The following is a 17,577-nucleotide window of genomic DNA, read 5'->3' as shown; positions in this document are numbered from 1 at the left end:
TGTAGCTTTCATCCAAGCAAGATACAGCATTAGTCTTTGGTCCCAGCAGGTATTGGCAATGTGTGGCAGGAATATATCTTCTGCTCTATCATGTACCTGGAGCTTTGCAGGAAAGGACATCTGCTTATTAGCTCTGTAATGTGGCAGGAATTTGGCTTCTGCACTGTCTATCTTCTTCTGTCTGGGGACTGACTAGCTGAGGAGAAATATGGGTTCTCCTGGGTCTCTGGACTTTGACTCACAGTTAGCTTCACAGGGTATGCTTCTTCCTGGAACTCTGGAGTTGTCTGCTTGTTTTCTTCCAGCTGAGACTGAAGGGGTTAGGCTGGGGATGATGATCAATGTCTCAGCCGAGACATGATCCTGGTTTGGTTCCCTATAACTAAGAGCTCCTACACGCACACCCTACCCCTAGCAGGGGGTAGGTTACACTGACTCTAACTTCCTTCCCTCCCCATGATGCAGGATATGGGCGCAGCCCACTTTGTTCATAGAGGGGGGAGCTGAACTGGAATGAACTATTCCAGTTCAGAAACACTAAACTGAATCTAACTCCTTGCTAACACATTGCTGCCACCTTCAGGTGAACATGGAAATTACAGCAACATACAATTAACAAGGTTTTCAATGCATATTTGTGAGGATGCTATGTGAAATTACATTAGATAACAATGTGAAAGCTCTTAACAGGTTGTAGCGGGGTAAAAGAGTTTAGTAACACAACTCTGGGGTGTTACATTCCCCCTTACTTCGAGTTAAGCCATCCTCTGCTTATGCTTAGGAGGGAGAGAAATCAGCTCTGGGGTACCCAAATAAGTACAAAGTGCTGCATGTATTACACATATATGAGTAGGGTGTCCAAAGTAACAGTTTTCCTCTCGGTATAACCAGTGAACCAAGGTCTGCACTAAGCAATCACTACTGAGTCTGACTAACTTTGAAGTGTTCTGGATCCTCTAAACACCAAAGGAAGCATGGGGGTGTCTTTACTCTGTAGTCCCGCCATTATGTAATGAAGTGCCCGCAAATGGAAGGGTGGTTTTATCGTGTATTCCCTTCCCTGCACCAAAGTCAAAATATATGGTTTAAAGCACGATCACTATGGTGACTATGGGTAGCTAAAGTGACTCTAAGGTTAGAGGCGCTATACCTTAGGCAAAGGCTCAGAAGGGGAGGTATTTAGCGTCTCCATGCACTTCTGGCAATGTCACAGGAGGAGGGTATGATAATCCCATGAAACTCCTGGAAAACACACCATGTTGGGGGTTTAGTAGTCCCATTAAAAATCCTGGCACATATAACAAACAGGAAGGAGGGGTACCTTATTGCCCTAGCTGTTCCCGAAGCAGCGGGGTTACCTGTGTAGTTACTAGACCTGCCGGGACTTACCACTTGGTCCTACTTGTGCACTATGAGTAGGCCACTAGTATTAAGCTTCTGTATAGGCAGTCCGTATAAAGGGAGGAGAGAACAAGAGCTGTAAAGTAAGGCACACTGGAGTAAGTTGCTACATTTCTGGTTAAGTGCAATGTTAAGTGCAATTATCACAATTAGTGCATGAGGTCACTTTGCGGCACCTAGAAAAGAATACACACAATGGGCATATAATTCTTGAACGTTACATAACCTGTAAACTGATAAAATTAGTGCAATAATATCACATAGAAATCACAAAGAGCTCAGGTATACGTTTGAGTCTTTTCTTTGGGTGCAAGCTTTTTACTTTGCAGTAAACCATTTTTGGAAATAGTGCAAATTTTATTAGTGCAAGAGTATGCTCAAATATAACTTGAGTCCTTCTACTTTAAAGTACTTAATGTAGAATCCTCTGGAAACTGTAAAAAGTCAATTGTAATCCACAGGAATAAGAAAAGTTTATTGTAATTCAATGGGAGATATAAAATGTCATATAAAAACACACAAAAGCAGCATAATTTAGAACCATAGTTCCATAAGGCTATCAAGTAACCTGAGAAAGGGGATAAAACAATGTAAACTTGGATGCAAGGGGTTAAATGATGATGGAGGGAGTCCTTACAGTGCATGACCATCAGGTGAGGACAAAATAGGGCAACCTGTAAAAGAAAACATTAAAACAATGCCAACGGGTCCTCACCTGTCCGGAACAGTCCATCACGTGGCTCCCATTAGTCCTATATTTTTGAAAAGGAAGGCATTTAGAGAAGGACGTCCATGTCCTCCTCGCTGCTTGAGCTACTAAAGAGCATTAGAGGGCGCTCTTGCTTCTGGTAGCAGCTGTAGTGGTACACCACTGACCTCTAGTGGTGTCCTTTGGAGTTGGCTGTGCAGTCAGCCTGGTGAATGCAGCTGTGATCTGCTGTAAGCCGGGATCCCTAGCCGGTGCAGAGGCAGTTAAAACCTCCGGCTGAAGGGATTCTGGTAGACAACTTGAGGGTGCCTGGGGCTGCTTCCATGACAGAACGTATGGCTGTACCCTGGGGTTGAATGTGAGGACAGAGTTATTAATTTGGCCCACCCATAGTGTTGGTGGTGCGGCCAGGTCAGGGATGAGTGGTTCAGGTTCTGGTTGATGCTGTTCCTTAAACCGCAACCTGCCATCCTGGGTTTCTTGAAGGCATCTCACTTACCCTGCAGAGCCTGGATCTTCCTGCCAGGTCTCTGGGGTAGCTGCAGAGGACAAAGGTTTGGCCAGCAGGGTCACACCAGCAGCAAATGGGCCTTGTAAGGAGCGCATAGGGGTATAATCCACTTGATCCCCTGCAAACAGGTTGTGACGGGCCTGTGGCAGGTAGTGGCGCTTAACAGAGTGGCGGCCCACAAATATTTCCTCCCCACTATAATTGTCCTGCAGGAATCCGACGCCTCTCTCCACTGTGAACCAGAGTACTGTCCCAGTGCATCTGATAAGCTTAGGGACAATTTATATTCCCAGGCCGTCTGGGCATGAGTAGTGATCTCTGTGGGAACCTCTAGGTTCAAGTGTCCCGCTCTGGTGGTTTTGGCTCTGGGTGGCGAAGTGGAAGTTCCGGCCGCCTCCGCCGCAACAGTAGGTGTGCTTAGCGGAGCAGGCTTGGGCCTATTAGGGGTATCGGGACCCACCGGGAGCGGTGCAGGGGACAGCTTCCGACCGGGCCTGGGCCTCTGGGAGCGCGACTGCTCCTACCTGATGTTGCGGCCGGACGGCCGGTTCCGATGCCTCCTGGTGGTGTGCGGGAGCCTCCGCGATAGGTGACGTCATCATGGCTGTCTCCGAAGCTGTAGTCCGCTCTGCAGAAATTGCGGCTTGCTTCTGGGCCAGGACGTCAGTCGCTGGTGTAGCCAGTAAGATGGTTGGTGCAGTTGTCTCCTCCAGTGTCTTTAGAGGGGTGGCATCTGCTTCCGCAGGAGCGGGCTGGAGTGCGGTGGCCATCTTGTCCTCAGCGCTGGCAGAAATCTGGGTTGCGGGCTCGGTAGCCGCTGAGGGATCCACTGCCTCCGGGATCACGGCAAAGATGGAGGGACCACTTTTCCTCACCAGCTGGGAGACTTGGATCTCTAGCGGGTGGTCCTCATAGACAGGCTCTCCTCCGATAACCATCTGGTTCCACTTCGGTGAAGGGAGCGCCATCTTCCTACACTCCCTTGGCTCGCTTTTCAAATTTCTTGGTGGGCAGGCTTTAGAGTTCCCGCTTTTAGGGGGCGTATTCTGCATCTTCGCGCTCTTGAGAGGGCGTTCTTGACTTTTCCCGCTTCCGACAGGCATAAAGAGGCGGCGCCATTTTGCGAATACGGCAAATTGACCCTTTGAGTGCTCGTGGGCACCGCATAGGGCTTTCTGGCACGGCAATAAAGTAAATTTTTGGGGTTTTGGCACAATTCTCAGATCTTGCAGTACTGTTAAACATGCAATTTGATCCTGTCGGCACACAATTGGATCCGGTTCTGTTGTAGCATGGATAGGCAAACAATTCAATCCAATCCTGTGTAACAGGGATAGGCACACAATGCGGTTCATATCCTGTTCCAGTGATGTCAAAAATGCAATGAGCCGGACGTGGGTAAAGTTACATGGACGCCAAATTATGCAGTGGGTCAGGATATGGGTTTAATAGTCTATAGTTTTGTTTGTGACGCCAATTGCAGCGTGCGCAGGGTACTGTCATAGGGCCCTTTAAGGATGTCATAACTCACGTACCAGGTTAGGAATGCCAGAGTGGTGTAATGTCTCTGTATGGTAGTGGTACTAGTGTCAACGGTGTCTCCTAACTGGGTACGGCTTGACTCCTGGATCCTGGCTCACTTGCTATAAATTGAGTGTGGTGCTAGTAGGAGTAATAGAGGAATTTGCAGCAGAAATTGAGATCCAGACCTTGGGTAAAGTTCAAACTTGTCTTTACTGGTTGTAGCTTTCATCCAAGCAATATACAGCATTAGTCTTTGGTCCCAGCAGGTATTGGCAATGTGTGGCAGGAATATATCTTCTGCTCTATCATGTACCTGGAGCTTTGCAGGAAAGGACATCTGCTTATTAGCTCTGTAATGTGGCAGGAATTTGGCTTCTGCACTGTCTATCTTCTGCTGTCTGGGGACTGACTAGCTGAGGAGGAATATGGGTTCTTCTGGGTCTCTGGACTTTGACTCACAGTTAGCTTCACAGGGTATGCTTCTTCCTGGAACTCTGGAGTTGTCTGCTTGCTTTCTTCCAGCTGAGACTGAAGGGCTCAGGCTGGGGATGATGATCAATGTCTCAGCCGAGACAAGATCCTGGTTTGGTTTCCTAAATCTGGGAGCTCCTACACGCACACCCTACCCCTAGCAGGGGGTGGGTTACACTGACTCTAACTTCCTTCCCTCCCCATGATGCAGGATATGGGCGCAGCCCACTTTGCTCATAGAGGGGGGAGCTGAACTGGAATGAACTATTCCAGTTCAGAAACACTAAACTGAATCTAACTCCTTGCTAACACATTGCTGCCACCTTCAGGTGAACATGGAAATTACAGCAACATACAATTAACAAGGTTTTCAATGCACATTTGTAAGGATGTTATGTGAAATTATATTAGATGACAATGTGAAAGCTCTTAACAGGTTGTAGAGGGGTAAAAGAGTTTAGTAGCACAACTCTGGGGTGTTACATTCCTACTACTAGAAAAGTCGAAAAACAGAATATAGACCTTCAAATACAAATTAAATAAAACAAACAAAAAACACTCCGAAATGACCCTGCTTAGACTCAGCTCTGTAAGTAAGAGAGAGTGTGAGTGTACAGTCTATGTGTGTGTAGTTTCATAAAACTCACCTGTTTTGTGATAAAATGCCATCCTGTGTGCTGAAGATGCCATAGATGCTGCTTTACTGCTTTTCAGCTCTCTCACACATTCACCATGAGTCAGTGGATCTGAAGTGCTATAGGTGGCTCTGCTGCACTCAGTCTTTTGCATCTCATTGAACTAGACCTGCGGCCCTCCAGGTGTTGCATAACTACAACTCCCAACATGCCATGTAGGCAGTCCGGGTATGCTGGGAGTTGTAGTTTTGCAACAGCTGGAGGGATTCATGTTGGGCATCCTGAGGAAGCCAGCAAGCCTGGCGATACGCGTGGGGCTTTCTTTCTGACCGCCACAGACACCCCCCATCATGCCAATACCATGATAAGTATTTATTAACTCTTATTCATTGTTGATGGATCTCATGCACTTTATATTATGATATGCTGATGGATGTGGGGGTTCATACATGAAATTGTGGTGATTCAGATGGGCATGCGCCGATACACGGCTTACATGGCCCGGATTTGTTGTATACAACGATTTTAAACTTTTTTATGCTGTGTCTGTTACCCAAATAAATTTGTACATTTTGTAGATGTGCGGCTCCTGTTTCGGTATTCTTTTTTTTTTCTCTTTTGCTTTTCTAGGGCTATGACATCACAGGGGATGGCTATCTACAGATTGGCTGGCTGCACTGCATTATGGGTGATCTCACATTCCTGCGCTTCTTACTTTCACTTTGTAACACATCTAGCCACCATTTTAGGAAAAACTGATTCATTACCACGAAGCGCAAGGAAATTCGGCTTCATTGTGAATCAACGTTTTCCTAAACTTCTTACCAAGTTCAGCTTCTGATGCTACGCTGAACATTAGTTTTATACAGTCATGGCAGTAAATGTTGGCACCCCTGAAATTTTTCAAGAAAATGAAGTATTTCTCACAGAAAAGTATTGCAGTAACACATGTTTTGCTATACACGTTTATTCCCTTTGTGTGTATTGGAACAAAACCAAAAAAGGAGGAAAAAAAGCAAATTGGACATAATGTCACACCAAACTCCAAGAATGAGCTGGACAAAATTATTGGCACCTTTTCAAAATTGTGGCTAAATAAGATTGTTTCAAGCATGTGATACTCGTTTAAACTCACCTGGGGCAAGTAACAGGTGTGGGCAATATAAAAATCACACATGAAAGCAGATAAAAAGAAGAGAAGTTCACTTAGTCTTTGCATTATGTGTCTGTGTGCGCCACACTAAGCATGGACAACAGAAAGAGCAGAAGAGAACTATCTGAGGACTTGAGAACCAAAATTATGGAAAAATATCAACAATCTCAAGGTTACAAGTCCATCTAGAGAGATGTAGATTTGCCTTTGTCCACAGTGTGCAACATTATCAAGAAGTTTGCAACCCATGGCACTGTAGCAAATCTCCCTGGGCGTGGACGGAAGAGAAAAATTGATGAAAGGTGTCAACGCAGGATAGTCCAGATGGTTGATAAGCAGCTTCCAACAAGTTCCAAAGATATTCAAGCTGTCCTGCAGGCTCAGGGAGCCTCAGTGTCAGACCAAACTATCCATCGACATTTAAATGAAATGAAACGCTATGGCAGGAGACCCAGGAGGACCCCACTGCTGACACACAGACATAAAAAAACAAGACTACATTTTTCAAAAATGAATTTGAGTAAGCCAAAATCCTTCTGGGAAAACGTCTTGTGGACAGATGAGACCAAGATAGAGCTTTTTGGTAAAGCACATCATTCTACTGTTTACCGAAAACGGAATCAGTCCTACAAAGAAAATAACACAGTACCTACAGTGAAATATGGTGGAGCTATGTTTTGGGGTTGTTTTGCTGCCTCTGGCACTGGGTGCCTTGAATGTGTACAAGGCATCTTGAATCTGAGGATTACCAATGGATTTTGGGTCGCACTGTAGAGCCCAGTGTCAGAAAGCTGGGTTTGAGTCCGAGATCTTGGGTCTTCCAGCAGGACAATGACCCCAAACATAGGTCAAAAAGCACCCAAAAAATGGATGGCAACAAAGCGCTGGAGAGTTCTGGAGCAGTTTGCTAAGGAAGAGTGGTCCAAAATTCCGGGTGAGAGAAGCGTATTAATGGTTATAGGAAGCGACTGATTTCAGTTATTTTTTCCAAATGGTGTGCAACCAAATATTAAGTTAAGGGTGCCAATAATTTTATCCAGCCCATTTTTGGAGTTTGGAGTGACATTATGTCCAATTAGCTTTTTTCCTCCCTTTTTTGGTTTTGCTCAAATACACACAGGGAATAAACATGTGTATAGCAAAACATGTGTTACTGCTTTTCTGTGAGAAATACTTCATTTTCTTGATAAATTTCAGGGGTGCCAACATTTATGGCCATGACTGTATTTCTTTTTATAGAATAAAAAGGAGCATATCTGTTTGGCCTCTGTGAATCACGGACATTTGCTGTTTGTGTGCTCCACGGACGACACACTTACCCATTGGTACACAGTAAGGAAAGTAATGTGCAGGCAGCGGAAAGGATCAGAGTGTTCACATGCAGAATATATTCTAAAAATATAATAATATATGTAAATATATTATGGCTAAAAATTTAATATATATGTTTAAATTATATTTAGCCTCTATTTGTGAAGGGATTCAAACTCACAACCTTCTACATTACAGCCACCTTCTACATTACAAACCACTACACTATAGAGCTACATTGCTAGTTATATATATATATATATATATATATATATATATATATATATATAAATATATATAGCTATGGGAAAATGCATGGCTGCTGGTGGTAATTAACAGACTGTTTAATGCCTTGGATACCAGAGTTTTTTTCATTTTTGTGTTTTAATTTTTCTTCCCTGTCTTCACTGAGCCATAACTTTTTTTATTTTTCCATTCACATACCTATATGAGGGCTTGTTTTTTTGCGGGGGAAGTTGTACTTTCTAAAATCTAAACTGAATAGGTTAATTGCCTTTTCAGGAAAGTGCTATATTTTATAAATATCATAATATAAAATAAATTGGTTTATTCCAGAAATATCAATGTTTCAGGATCTATGTTTATTAATTTTTACAAGAAATGCAGAATCTAAACTGTGTGGTAAAAATCTATATATTTGTATAATACTGTATCTAATGCTAAAATACAAGTCTAAGGGTCAATTCACCTGTGTGTAAAAAAAAATATCGGTGACACATTCATTAACTATGCTTTACTAATCCAGCTACACCAAAAGACGTGTGACTCAGAAATGTGCCTTACTGCTGGAAGTGACTGATTTCGGAATTTACGTTGTTGAAATGTACAGTAGATATGATGTCAGAATGACTGAGCAGTCAATTATATAAATTCACGTCGCTTGTCAACAGAAAACAGACGACCTTGGACGCAGCTAAGCAAAAGGAATTCAGAAATCTGCCAAGGAAATTCAGTCATGAAGTTTGCTAAAACTTTCTCTGCTATTCTGGCCATCTTCCTGCTTTATACCACTGTAACAGAAGGTAACGTATTCGATTTTTATTTACAGATAGAAAACAAATGGAAGTCAGACAGAAATTGCATTTTATAGCGAAGTTACATATTGTCTACATATTTCTCATTGGTGTATTCATTTGAAATTGTCCAGGATTGGGAAAAAAAGATGACTTCTTTCCAGAAGCAGTCTTTCTGCTTTCAGGTCCATGTTAAATTCAGTCTTATTTATCATGAATTTCAAAGTGTTTTTCTTTTTTAAAAGTGTATTGTATTGTTTTATTTATTGTCTTAGTTTTTTCTACTGTGGCTAGTTTTACATTAATTTAAATTAACATTAAGCCAGAAATTAGTATTATTTACATTTTACTTCAAATATGTAGTTAAACGGGTTGTTCCATCTGAGACATTTATGGCATATTGCTAGGATAAGCCATTAATGTCAGACAACTGCAGGTTCCACCAGAAAGGGGCCCCCTCTCTATTCACTACTATGGGACTTCTGAAAATAGCACAGTGAGCTCACTTGGATATTTTAGGAATTCCAATAGAAGTGAATGGAGAGCAAGCTTCACAAGTGCGGCCCCCCTTCCATTCACTGCTTTGGAGCTTTTTAAAAATAGCTTAACCAATGTTCTGCTATTTTTGGAACTCCCATTCTGGAGATAGGAGCAGATCCCAAAGGTAGGACAAGCCCTTTAAAGGGGTTATCCAAGTTATGAAAAAACAAACAAAAAAAAAACTTCTAAAACTCCTCAGGACTTACAGTTAAGCTTGATTTATTAAGAGAAAAACCCATACTTTGCATGGTTCTGTTATTCATGCTTTGCTTACAATAACTGAGCTCTCTCTCATGAACATTTGTGGGTGTAAATAATCTGCCCTTCCACTCACCCTGCTCTGCACATCCTAACTTTGCATTTAAAAAAATAACAGTCACATGATTATCTCCTAGCTCACACAGGAAAAATATCTTCCTGTCACATTGCAGATACTCTCTATCTATATATAGATGGTATATATAGATATATATGTACATAGAGATATTGATCGGTAAATCTATATCACCATATACATATATATAGATTGTGTGTGTGTGTGTATGTATGTGTGTATATATATATATATATATATATATATATATAGTACAGACCAAAAGTTTGGACACACCTTCTCATTCAAAGAGTTTTCTTTATTTTCATGACTATGAAAATTGTAGATTCACACTGAAGGCATCAAAACTATGAATTAACACATGTGGAATTATATACATAACAAAAAAGTGTGAAACAACTGAAAATATGTCATATTCTAGGTTATTGAAAGTAGCCACCTTTTGCTTTGATTACTGCTTTGCACACTCTTGGCATTCTCTTGATGAGCTTCAAGAGGTAGTCACCTGAAATGGTTTTCACTTCACAGGTGTGACCTGTCAGGTTTAATAAGTGGGATTTCTTGCCTTATAAATGGGGTTGGGACCATCAGTTGCGTTGTGGAGAAGCCAGGTGGATACACAGCTGATAGTCCTACTGAATAGACTGTTAGAATTTGTATTATGGCAAGAAAAATGCAGCTAAGTACAGAAAAACGAGTGGCCATCATTACTTTAAGAAATGAAGGTCAGTCAGTCCAAAAAATTAGGAAAACTTTGAAAGTGTCCCCAAGTGCAGTCACAAAAAACATCAAGCGCTACAAAGAAACTGGCTCACATGCGGACCGCCCCAGGAAAGGAAGACCAAGAGTCACCTCTGCTGCGGAGGATAAGTTCATCTGAGTCACCAGCCTCAGAAATCACAGGTTAACAGCAGCTCAGATTAGAGACCAGGTCAATGCCACACAGAGTTCTAGCAACAGACACATCTCTAGAACAACTGTTAAGAGGAGACTGTGTGAATCAGGCCTTCATGGTAGAATATCTGCTAGAAAACCACTGCTAAGGACAGGCAACAAGCAGAAGAGACTTGTTTGGGCTAAAGAACACAAGGAATGGACATTAGACCAGTGGAAATCTGTGCTTTGGTCTGATGAGTCCAAATTTGATCTTTGATTCCAACCACCGTGTCTTTGTGCGATGCAGAAAAGGTGAATGGATGGACTCTACATGCCTGGTTCCCACCGTGAAGCATGAAGGAGGAGGTGTGATGGTGTGGGGGTGCTTTGCTTATGACACTGTTGGGGATTTATTCAAAATTGAAGGCATACTGAACCAGCATGGCTACCACAGCATCTTGCAGCGGCATGCTATTCCATCCGGTTTGCGTTTAGTTGGACCATCATTTATTTTTCAACAGGACAATGACACACCTCCAGGCTGTGTAAGGGCTATTTGACCATGAAGGAGAGTGATGGGGTGCTGCGCTAGATGACCTGGCCTCCACTGTCACCGGACCTGAACTGCAGAGTGAAGGCAAAAGGGCCAACAAGTGCTAAGCATCTCTGGGAACTCCTTCAAGACTGTTGGAAGACCATTTCAGGTGACTACCTCTTGAAGCTCATCAAGAGAATGCCAAGATTGTGCAAAGCAGTAATCAAAGCAAAAGGTGGCTACTTTGAAGAACCTTGAATATGACATATTTTCAGTTGTTTCACACTTTTTTGTTATGTATATAATTCCACATGTGCTAATTCATAGTTTTGATGCCTTCAGTGTGAATTTACAATTTTCAGTCATGAAAATAAAGAAAACTCTTTGAATGAGAAGGTGTGTCTAAACTTTTGGTCTGTACTGTATATATATATATATATATATATATATATAGATATTATTGAAGTATATAGATATATATGTATATAGAGATATAGATCACTATATATATTCCCACATAGATTTATATATATATATATATATATATTTAGAAAAACGAACAGCACTCCTGGAATCCACAGAAAAGATTTTTCTTTATTCACCCATGTGATGCAACGTTTCGGCCTTTCTCAAGCAAAAGAACAAGTGCATACTGTGAGATATATATACCCAAAAGGAAGTAAAGTCAATTCAATTACAAGATCATGTGATACAAATCATGTGATACAGATCATGTGATACAGGTCATGTGATACAGATCATGTGAAACAAATAATGTGATACAAAACAAACATAATAGTGTTCAAATATAAAGTAATCAGTGCATACATTCATACAGATGACATCATAATGTATTGAAGTATGCCCATAGAGAGCAATGCAGTGTCATCATATCATATCAATACATAAAGTGCAAGTGCAATATAAACTACAACCTGTTCCAAAGTTCCTAGATCAGGTGTAGCACATAATGTGTAATGAGGGAGAAGAGATCGGGAGGGGGGGGGGGGGTGGACAAAACAATACCGATAATACAAATCCACATTACAAATCCACATGGATAATACAAATCCACAATACAAATCCACATGGATTCTTCATAGCGTTATCCATACCGCATTGCGCCTGCTCCAGGTTGCCACCATTGATTGCGTGTGTGCAAAACCCATTGCGTATGCGCTAAATATCTGACGCATGCACACTGGGACTCCGCACCGCGATAGCCATCTTTAAACAGGTAATAGACCAGACAGGCAGTCTGTGCATGCCCATAATTATCGCCGGGAGTCAGGCGCCATCTACATTCATGGCAATCTTGCCCTCTTTTCAGACACAAACCCCAAATACACAGCCATTATACTAAACAAGGGCAAAGTATGTACGGTGGGAGGGGATCGTCCTTTGCACAGGATTATCCACCTCCCCCACAGGAAAATGACTTGTGGAATACCGCATATCAATACGGACAGTCATCAGGTCTAACCAGTGGTCCGTTATCACACCACACAGCCCAAGAGGGATCTCCTCTCTCTCTCTCTATATATATATATATGTGTGTATGTATATCTAAGCTTTTTGTATCTAAGCTATAACTATATCTAAGCTATATCTAAGCTAATGACAGCTATATGTATCTAAGTTATATGACAGCTATATGTTTCTAGGCTATATGACAGCTATATCTATCTAAGCTATATGACACCAACATCTATCTAAGCTATATGACACCTATATCTATTTAAGTTATATCACACCTATATCTATTTAAGCTATATCACAGCTATATCTATATGACGGATAATGATTTACTTTGTGATGTTCCTGGGGGTGGTTTGGTTTCTGATGGCCAGTGGATTAGGGCAATGGTAACTTGCTGAGGCTGCCAGCACTGGTAAAGATTGCCAGATGCAGAGGCAGGGGAACAGGCACACTGATCGATCACAGGGAGGGAGCGGGCACACATTTGAATCTTTCTGCACAGCTGCCGGCACTGGTAAGGATCGCGCATGCGTAATCCCTCACAGGAGCCCCGGCAGCCAGAGGAGAGAGAGGGGGGCGGGCACACAAGGCTCTGACATTTCGTGTACAGAGCCGGGCCACTCCCTAAGGCAGGGAGAAGCCTGTACACGAAACGTCACCACCGGAGCCGGGTGGATGACGTCAGGGGTCACTTGACCCGCATCGGCTGTGCAGAAACACGGCAGAATAAATTATGTGAGTAAATTACAAATGTATTTTTAATAATGTTATAAGCCACCATAACATATATAGATATAACTCGGACAACCCCTTTAAGTTTAAATTTATTTGATAAATCTAGGTTCACACAACATTTGGGGTCAATGTTTGACATATACATCTAACTTGCCCACTAGCTATTATTAAAATGTGACTAAACTGTGTTTTTTGCCTTATATTTAGTCACTATACATTAACATAGATTTACCTCATCTGTATTGAAAAGCATAGTAAACAAATTCACTACAGCAATATAAAAACATAAATATATGAGTGAGACTGTTTTATACTTGTACACTGAACATAATGTTCAAATATTATGAGTCTGATAACATAAGCTCATGTATACGGCAGTGCACAGAACCTGTACAGCTGCTTTAGTACGAGCTATACAGCCTCTGTGCACTACAGGCATCAACTGACCAGCAGATGCCATGATTCTTCCTCTTGCAGAGGGCCTTCCAGAGTTTACGGCATGTAGACATACTGTACATTGAACTCCATTAAAACAAAGTATGCAGTAGGATTATATGCTCCCTCTAGTGGTTGCTGTTGAAATATAGAATTTTTTTATCATTTATGCAAACTTTCATATACATGAATAGACAAAAATAAAGATGTATAATCTCCTTGTAATTTCAGGAATGTCCTTAGCCAGATCAATATCAGAATTAAGATGTCGTTGCATCAATGTTGCAAAGCCAGAAAAACCTATTAAAAACATGAAGAGTTTGGAACTCATACCCAGCGGCCCCCACTGCAAAAATACTGAAGTAATGTGAGTATCTTGTATACAGATGAATTTCATCATACCTTTTTTGTATATAATTTTTGCTATCATTTATTTAATGTGTTCAATGTTATACTAATCTCATGATATAGTAATAATCTTATATCCTGTCTTGTATTCCATTGTATATTTTTTTTTTTTTAAATCCACTGTAGCATTGTATTGTATATCATGAAGAAGTGTCTGCTTTCAGACAAGGGCTTTCTTTGAAGGTGCTGTCTCAAGAAACCACACTTTTTTTTAAAGAAGCTGCTGATCTGGCTTCTAGTGAATGGCTGCTACTGCAGTGAGAAGACCCCTTTGTTTCTAATCCTAGACATGCATTTTCCCTGCAGAGGGACATCTTGAGCCCGCCAGAGCGTGAGCACCTGTTTGCGAGTGACTCTCTACTCTGGCTCATAGAATGCGATTCTGAATGGGATACCTGATAAGGGGTTGTCTTTATGGGATGCTTTTCTGAGCATCAAGAATAGTAGCTATCAATCCTGATACATGTTGATTTTAATTTATATAGAGAGGTTTTCCAATTTGGACAATCCCTACTTGTTTGAAGGATTCTGTGACAACAAGATGATCAAAAAGTGTCCCCCTGCTGGAATCTGCAGAGATTACTTGTAATCTGTGGGGAAACCTCTGTTCATTATCCCTGCAGAACAACTACAACATTAGGCCTTCTTCACACATCAGTGAATCCTAGATGTGTGCTGTCCATGTTCTCCGTGGAGAGCACATGTACCGACATCAATGACTTTCTACGAACTGTTAGCCCATGGTGACACCATGGTAGCATGCTCTATTTTTGTCTGCGAGTTTGGATTCCTCACGCACATTATAGTCCATGGGTCTCTAAAAACCACAGACACAACACACATACAATCCATGTTTAATCCATGCTTTTCACAAATCGTTGCCCAGGAGACCAATTTTCAGCCTAGTAGTGTCCATAAAATATGGAGGACACATGAAGGGCAAAAAATGGACACATGCACCAAGCACAGATTCTTTACAGACATCTTCAATAGTGTTGAGCAAATCAAAGTATCCGAAGTGGACTTCGATTCAAATTTTACAGAAAATTCGATTTGCTGCAAAGCCGATTTTCCTTGTGCTTCATGGTAACACATCAAAACTTTCTTGTAGATCCCACGCAAAATCTCATGCACGGTGACGTATGTCGTCACAGCGTAATTCGTCACAAAGCAAATATTTTTGTAAAATTTGGAAAGGTTCACACACTAACTGTCTTGTCACAGATGTCATCACGGACGTGTGAAAGAAGCCTTACACTGTAACCCTCCAAATCAATTTGTTGCCCATGTAATGAAGGACAGATCCTTCACAGAGAAATGATCTTTGTAACTGCTCTCCACTATGGCAAAGAGATGAGGATCCTGAAAAGAGGACCTGTCCCCTCTATTAACTCATCAATTACCTATTTGGGTAGAGGAAAATAAGTTTTCAAAACCAAACATTCCTATTGAATGACTGCAAGCAGAGATTTTAAAGTCTATAAGTGGATCTGCCATGCCACTGGTAACAGCAAATTATTTTATCATATCCTTATATCATAGAATGGTGGTGCAGAGTGTCCACATAGTCTTCCACATAGAATACCACACAAACAAAACGATTCCATAGCTGACAGATGATATACTTTATATGCACTTTAGATATTTAGTTAATTTACTATAAATTGTGTTAATCTATTTTGTTTGTTTCGTTTTCAGAATTACTCTCAAAAGTGGAAGCAGTGTTTGTGTCGATCCATCAACCCCTTGGGTAGAAAAATTGATCAAGAATATATTGGAAAAGTAAGTTCACCTGATTGCCAAGGGCTCATATATATGACTGTGCTTGGTTGGGGAAACACTGCCTGTGTGACGGCTGCATCTTGCGGACTGACAGCGACTCTTGTGATCCACAATCAAGGCGCTGTCAAGACAGTCCTTTTCTATATGGAACCTGTCAGTTGTTGCTCTGGCTTCTAATTCCAGGAAATCAGCCGTTATTATTGTATGTTATGGTGATGTAATTCATGGATGAGTCAGGTCCAACAGAACTGAAATTGCTCCTAGTAACTGTGGCTCATGGAGTTTCTGACATCTATATTCCCTAACAGGAAGGGGTTGTCTTCTTGAGATACACTTGAGTTCTTTCTGATGAGGTTGAGTTCTTTCTTTGGGTGTAAACTAGAATGTTCCTGTTCACTGACAAGAATCAAATATAGTTAATACAAAAAGAGCATAAGAAGGCGTAAAACAGGCTATTTTTTTATACCTACGAATTATGCACCAGTTTGGCTAAGCAAAAATATGTTTGACTTTTCTAACATCTCAAAAACTTCTTCCTCAACAGACAGAACAATGAGGAAACGGTTTAAGAGATTTCTTCCACCTCCCTTGAAGATCACATCTATCCTGTCAGGGATTTCAATGTTGAGTTATTTACTATTTATGTTAATAAGATTAATTTATTCTCTTTATACAGTAGTTGTGACATGAGCAGACAACACATTGTGGTTTGGGGTTTTTATTGTCTTCTAAGAGGGTTTCTGGGAAAATATATTAAATGTCTATCCTTAGCATAGGCCTTCAATGTGTGACTAGAGGGGGTCTGATTTTGTTCTGCTAATTAGTGGGATCCCGATGGTCGGATCTTCACAAACCATGCATTAATGGCCTATGGCCTATGGGCCTATGGCCGGTTGCCCTTTTATATCAGTATCAGAGTATGACATTTGATAAGCCATGATGGAAGCATTAGCAATTATTGAGAAATGATTTAAAATGGTTAACTATGTGAATGTGTCATGCTCTGTAATTTTTTTTGCCTATTTATTTATTTATTAATAAATGTCTTTTGAATTCTGTATTTAAAGGGGTTTTCTCGTTATTTTCATAAAAAGCAATAGCAAGTCAGCACTTTTCCTGGGTAGAGTTTCAATTCCTGACATACTAGGTAGACAGAAGTATAAAAAAATGTAACAGAACCAGTAGTTTTGTGTATTAATTGGATTTATGTTGAGATATATTAACCCCATAATGGACGGCACTACAAGTACAGCGCTGGTGGACGTGACTTAAGGACCAGCGTTGTACATGTCCAGCAGGATGATCAGGCCGGTGCAGGAGCTGCGCCCGCCCGATCAGTGGCATGGACCCGGCAGTCACTGACAGCCGGGCCCCTGCTGCATATGCCAGCATTAGTGTATTAACCTCTTGTATGCCGCGGTCAAAGCTGACCGCGGCATGCAGAGGGTTTGGGTGCCCTCCGCATCTCCATTGGGTCCCCGCACTGTAGTGGCAGGGATCCGATGCCAGAGAAGGCAGCCAGATGCCTTCCATAGGCATCAGGACTTGCCACCTACGTAAGCCAGTGAGATCCAGCCCTTAGGCTGTGTCTCACAGGCAGGCTGTCAGCATAAAAGCTGACAGTCAATGCATTACAATACAGGATGTAATGCATTGCACAGGGGATTAGACCCCAGAAGTTGATGTAAAAAAAAGTTAAAAAAA

The 17,577-nt window shown here is 41.5% G+C and overlaps 1 protein-coding gene across 1 annotated transcript; it reads left to right on the top strand.

The window, feature by feature from the left end:
* The first annotated feature begins 8,604 nt into the window (after window positions 1–8,604).
* LOC122926125 (interleukin-8-like) lies at window positions 8,605–16,933 on the top strand. The gene is made up of 4 exons (XM_044277509.1): window positions 8,605–8,758; window positions 13,915–14,050; window positions 15,790–15,873; window positions 16,418–16,933. The coding sequence occupies exons 1-4, from the start codon at window positions 8,692–8,694 to the stop codon at window positions 16,440–16,442; spliced, it is 312 nt and encodes a 103-aa protein (XP_044133444.1). The 5' UTR covers window positions 8,605–8,691; the 3' UTR covers window positions 16,443–16,933.
* The last annotated feature ends 644 nt before the right edge of the window (window positions 16,934–17,577 follow it).

The sequence above is a fragment of the Bufo gargarizans genome, chromosome 1 (genome assembly GCF_014858855.1).
Source record: "Bufo gargarizans isolate SCDJY-AF-19 chromosome 1, ASM1485885v1, whole genome shotgun sequence".
NCBI classification, from domain to species: domain Eukaryota; kingdom Metazoa; phylum Chordata; class Amphibia; order Anura; family Bufonidae; genus Bufo; species Bufo gargarizans.
The sequence above is the reverse complement of the archived record's forward strand: the minus strand, read 5'-3'. Positions and strand labels throughout refer to the sequence as shown.